Source organism: Protomyctophum bolini (genome assembly GCF_963924005.1).
Source record: "Protomyctophum bolini genome assembly, chromosome: 2".
NCBI classification, from domain to species: domain Eukaryota; kingdom Metazoa; phylum Chordata; class Actinopteri; order Myctophiformes; family Myctophidae; genus Protomyctophum; species Protomyctophum bolini.
The window spans coordinates 1,241,807-1,247,806 of NC_137863.1; the positions used below are offsets into that span (position 1 = coordinate 1,241,807).

Sequence of the window (6,000 nt, forward strand, 5' to 3'; positions counted from 1 at the left end):
CATCCCTTCCATTCCCCTGGTTCTAAAGTCCTGACGTAACTCGCTCATCCCTTCGATTCCCCTGGTTCTAAAGTCCTGACGTAACTCGCTCATCCCTTCGATTCCCCTGGTTCTAAAGTCCTGACGTAACTCGCTCATCCCTTCCATTCCCCTGGTTCTAAAGTCCTGACGTAACTCGCTCATCCCTTCGATTCCCCTGGTTCTAAAGTCCTGACGTAACTCGCTCATCCCTTCGATTCCCCTGGTTCTAAAGTCCTGACGTAACTCGCTCATCCCTTCGATTCCCCTGGTTCTAAAGTCCTGACGTAACTCGCTCATCCCGACGATTCCCCTGGTTCTAAAGTCCTGACGTAACTCGCTCATCCCTTCGATTCCCCTGGTTCTAAAGTCCTGACGTAACTCACTCATCCCTTCGATTCCCCTGGTTCGCGGAAGTAATTTCTCCATGGAGAATAACATGGGGTGATCTTAATATCGTCTACTATAAAAAGCAGTCTCTGCGTTATTGTCAGGGAGGTGTCTCTGTATCGTTTGCAACAGTCAGTCACTCATATATGATACAGTCTGTTTCTAACGAAAATCTAACTAATTCAGTAGCAGTAACATTAGCGTTTTCTCTCAGTCAGTTGATTCTTCATATCCATATGAGTGAAGCGGCCGGGGTGACATGTTTATTTTTCAAACACAGTTCTTATATGAAGCAATCTAAAAATCCTCCTATGGCGATTTCAATGCAACTAAACAAATACATGAACCTGGGGACTGACGCCCTCTACTGAAAGTGACGTCAGACTTCGGTGCTCTATTGGTAAATGGTGCATTTATAGTGTTATTGTGTTCCAGCCTCCTGGTCAGAACTGGTCGGGTCCATCTACCGGTACTGCTCCCTCATCCCGGCCTCGCGCCACAGAGCTCCTCTCCTCATGTCCAGACTGGACCACCTGCTGCACAGCGTCTCCCAGGGGGCCCCGGGGACCCCGCGGACCCCCCGGGGAGCAGTGGCAGCGGCGGGGCCCCCAGGAGGAGGAGGAGCAGAGGGCCCCGCGTACCACCACGTCCCCTGGGACGACATCGTGCTGCTCTGCATCGACCACAAGATGAAGGACTGGCCCCCCACCGGACCCCCCGTCTGTGAAGGTCTGTCTGTCTGTCTGTCGTTGCGTTGTCGTTCTCCACGCTTACAGAAAACAAAAATATATATAATTTAAAATTAATTGCTCGTCACGTTAATCGTTTGTGTGTGTGTGTGTGTGTGTGTGTGTGTGTGTGTGTAGGCTCAGTCACTGAGGACGGGGGGGTGTTGGTGTATTTCCTCGCGGAGACACTAGGGGGCTTCGAGCCCCCTGAGGAGTGGTCCGAAGCTGTGAGACGCACACACACACTGAGACAGCAGAGAGACAGGTACACACTGTTACGACTCACCGAGTCTAGGACGGTTAAGAAGGCAAGGTGGTAAAATGCCAAAGTTGTTTTATTGCTTATTCTGTGGCATACAAAATATAGTGAAACAATATATATATATTTACAGGTATGTATTCAATATGAATTACTATACATTTTCAAACATAAATGACACGCGGAGCAACTAAGGGAAATAATCAAAAGCATACTGAAACTAACCTCTTGAGTTTTAGACACGCTAACCTAACAACCGAAAATAAAGTGACAACAGTGCCCTACTATTGCCCACTCTACTCTAATCTAACAAACTGTACAAAAAGCAGGCTTCCGTGGCCCGGTGCTCAGAACGTAGAAATACTACCGGTGTGTGGTTTTATCCCATTTTTAATATAATCATTTTCTTGCTATGCTTTCTATTTTATTTTGTATTGTGTGGTGTAAGAGTGACATCTGTCGGCAGTAGTGGTCACGCGCAAAGATAGGCTCACATGCGCATGCGAGGACTGGCTACTGGTCAGAAAGACGATGGACATTGTTGTGGATGGGTGTTGTGGAGCTGTCGATTACCTAGCAGAAACTAGCCACTAGCTGAAACTGACTGAAAATAATGTGTTGAGTTTAATAAATGTGTTTAAAATATGCTCGAGTAATTCACTGTCTCACCCGTCGATAACCCCTTTGCGGAAGGAGTTGCTGAATTTGAGGAGTAATTTAGTAAAACCGTACAACCGGTGACACAATAACCTCACGCATGCTGTAGCAACTCTTGCCTGCTCCACTCCGGAGTGGAGCACCGAACTCTGTTTGGACAGCGGCCGGGAGCGAAGGCTTCAGGACGCCTTTATGCCGTCAGGTGGGCGCAGGTGTAGAAGCCGGTTGGAGGAGCGAGGTGCGGAGCGGGCGACCAACAGCGGAGCGACGGTAATGCTCCCCACCAATGGCTGCGCTGACGGATCTACATGCAGGGAGGGGTTAGGCAATGGGGCGCGCACTGTGCGCACCACGCAGGCAAAGACATACCTATAGGCCTGCGGCCGTAACACGCACACACACACACACACACACACACTGAGACAGCAGAAATTCTGCGTATAGCCTGCATGTGTTTAACATTGAACTGTGTTGTGTGTTTGTGTGTGTGCGCGTGTGTGTGTGTCCTCAGCGCGGCCCCCCCCACCACCTCCACCCCCTCCAGGTCTCAGCTGTTCTGGCGGAGCCGCTCGGGCCCCGTGGGGCCCCCGGGGGCCCCCCCTCCCGCCCCCCTGGACGTCACACACACCCCCAGCGCCCTGGAGACGTTACCCCACCGGGTGTTACAGCGTCTGGAGGAGGAGAGGGCTTTGAGCCACCGGTACACACACACACACACACACACACACACACACACACACACACACACACACACATACACACACGCGCGCACATGCAATACCTCCACCGACTACCAGGTGAAAACCTCTGGATTAAGTACATTATAGGACTGAGGACTCTGAGAGGGTTAAAACTAGGGATGTCAGGGGTTAACCGGCTAACCGGTTAGCCGACCGTTAAGAAACATCCGGATATTTTTTCAGCTTTCAGCTTTAACGGTTAATTTGCATAATACTAAATGCATGTTCTGATCTTAAATCCCTTTATTTTAGATCGTTTTTAGTAATAGTACAACATAAACATTACAGAGACTGTAGTTGTCACTGTACAATACTTTAAATCAGTTGTCATGTTGCACACATGCCTACAATTGTTATTTGCGCCGCCCAGCTCGTCACACTACAGGCTGCATGAACAGCGCTCAGGCTCTGTTTTTTTCCCCCTCAATATCCCACAGTTCTCTGTTGTACTTCAATGGCTAGTTGGCGACAAGCCTACAACGGTATATTTTGCGGTAGTCAAAATGTAAGCGAGTGACAGGCTGACAGCAAGACGAGATGCAGAGACCTACATTATTAAATCCATTATTGGCCATTTGGACTGGAGGGAGAACGTTTACAGCCGCTGCCGCTTCCTCCTCCTCCTATCCGTCTCCCGAGTCCCCACACTGGCACGGCTTAGCCATGTGCTATCGATGTTTGAAGGTTTTCTCGTCAGCGAAAAGTCAACAAACAGAACACGGTGACATGCATGCTGATCGTCCTTAATAATAAAAAAAAGGCTTAGCCCATGCGTCCAGTGGCTTTATAGGTATAGGTTGCTCAGATCTGGATTAATTTATGTTTTGGACTAGAACCGGCGGACCTCTGTACTGTAGACGCGCAGATGCATGCATCAGCATCATACAGATGCGATACGTTATTGTTTATTGACAACAATTTATTTATATTGTTAAATGTTGCTTTTTTGTTTGTCTTTTAAAAAGGAGCATAAATAAATGTATACCATTCGTCTACCAACTTTAATTATGTAGCCTATACATCATGCATATTACATTTGGGGTAGCCTATTAAAAAAGAAATCAACCACTATCCGTTAACCTGGTTAACCAGCTCAGGGTCTTTTTTGCGCCCCATAGTGGCGATGGAAGAGTTAATTGTGTCCGTTTCGTCTCATTGGTTGCAGGAGCACAGAGCAGCTCCGTGATTGGCTGAACGCAGACCCTGCGGAGCACCTGGCCACGCCCCTCTTCATGCCCTCCTCCACCCTGCTGGCCACGCCCACCTGGACCCCCCTGCCAACAACAACGCAGCACAGCGCCACCAACAGGCCGGCCTGGGTATTTTTTATACGTTTGGCCTTTTAGATTCCTGTGTTGGATTTGGGTCGACTAAAACGAAAAATGACCTTTTTTTATTTATTTTTAAACTAAGCTAAGATGACTAAAACCCATTTAGACCTGACGTCGAAAAAAATAAATAATAATGAAATAATTTTCATACAACATGAACCGGGCTTAAAGGAGAAGTCCATGCTAGAATGCTTTCTTATCTTTCTTACTTTTCTTTGTAGTTGTTACGTCCCCACCAAAGAGGTCCAGGTGTTATTTTGTGCAAAAACAGAAAAACTCTTTATGGCTATTTCCCCTACCATAAGCCCTATAGTAAATGAATTGAAGGGGGATTGAATGGGGCTATGGGGTGTTGTGCTAATTCGCTTATTTCCATCGCTCAAAATTATAATTTATTTGTATATGTCCTCTCTTCATAATGTAAATAATATCCCAAGCGGCAACACTTTACTACTTATTTCGATGGAAATAAGCGAATTACGTAATAGGCGGTCGGAGCTGCTTGTGTGTGTGTGTGTGTCTGTGTCTGTGTCTGTGTCTGTGTCTCTGTCTCTGTGTCTGTGAGCACTGCAGCCTGCATGACCAGAAGAGGCTCAGTGCCCTGGCGGTGAGAGGGGGCATCTGAGACGGGCTAGACTACATGCTGTCATGCATGGAGTGGCGTGGAGATAAATCATCATCATAGCGATCCCTAATTATCATGCATCCCCCCCCTCCTGTGTTTTGTCTTAGGAGGTGAAGAAGACCCCTCCTCCGCCTCTGTCCTCCAGAGGGACAGCGGGCCGCTCTCTGTCCAGACGTCTCCATGACCTCCAGCGTCAGATCGCAGCCGGTCGGGACGAGGAGCTGTCCTTCAGGCTGAAGCTGGACAACCTGAGGACCATCGTAGACGACTGAGTCTTAAAGGACCACTTCACCACTTTTCAACCTATCTTCATATAATAGGTCCTCACTAATGATCATGAAAAAATGGCAGGATTCTTTTCTACTCAGTCTGTGTCTCATAGGACGGCTGTGGGCAGTTCAGAAACAGTCTTCCCGTGACATCATTAGGCAGATTTTTTTGAAAACAAGATTTATTTACAAAAATGTTTAGATTTTCATCATCGTGAGAACGATGGCTTCCATTTTTGCATTGCAACTTTTCAGGACTAGAAAGCCTGCAGTTTCTATTAGCTTGGATTCCCCATCGATGATGTCACTGGAAGACGGTTTCTGAACAGCCCACAGCCCTCCTATATGAGACACAGACCCAGTAGAAAAAAAATGCGCCATTCTTTCATGATTATTAGTGAGGACCTATCATATGAAGATAAGTTGAAAAGTGGTGAAGTGGCCCTTTTAAAAAAAAGAAACCGCTTTTTTTTTTTAATTCCACAGAAAAACTCCCCTGGCTGGACTCTTGAGCCGCGTGTTAAAGTTGGAACCAAATAATGGACCCAACTTAATGTGCGCTTCTCAATCCACATTGTTTATTAGAGCAGTTTTTCTTGCATTTCTTCTTGAGAGATTAACGTTGAGCTTATAGAATTAACACTTATACTCATTATTGGCTCAGGAATGCAATGTGTTTTTTAATGTTTTTTGAGCCGTTTTACTTTAGCAGATTTATCTTTTGTATTTAATAACGTAAAGTGTGTTTATTATTGATTGATGCCTGTATTTTTGGCTAAATGGTAAAAACAACAGCTTAGTGGAATTATCCCTTCTCTTTCTATGTTGTTCTTGCCTGGGATACTGTTTTGTTTGTTTTTAATATACAGACATATTTGTGTCAAACATTGAATAAAACTTTACCAACAAAATGATTCCACCTACATTGTTATGGTAACCACTAAACAGTTACAGTTAAATGGTGATGTACTTCCTAGTCAGTG

General features: G+C 46.2%; 1 protein-coding gene across 1 annotated transcript in view; it reads left to right on the top strand.

Moving 5' to 3' along the window:
* Positions 1-5,670, top strand: part of mcm3ap (minichromosome maintenance complex component 3 associated protein) — a 38,103-nt gene extending 32,433 nt beyond the window's left edge. The window contains exons 29-33 of the mRNA XM_080780161.1: positions 844-1,137; positions 1,275-1,401; positions 2,564-2,752; positions 3,958-4,111; positions 4,856-5,670. Of these exons, the coding sequence (XP_080636287.1) occupies positions 844-1,137; positions 1,275-1,401; positions 2,564-2,752; positions 3,958-4,111; positions 4,856-5,020 (929 nt within the window). The 3' untranslated portion in view covers positions 5,021-5,670. The remainder of the gene's footprint in view (positions 1-843; positions 1,138-1,274; positions 1,402-2,563; positions 2,753-3,957; positions 4,112-4,855) is intronic.
* The last annotated feature ends 330 nt before the right edge of the window (positions 5,671-6,000 follow it).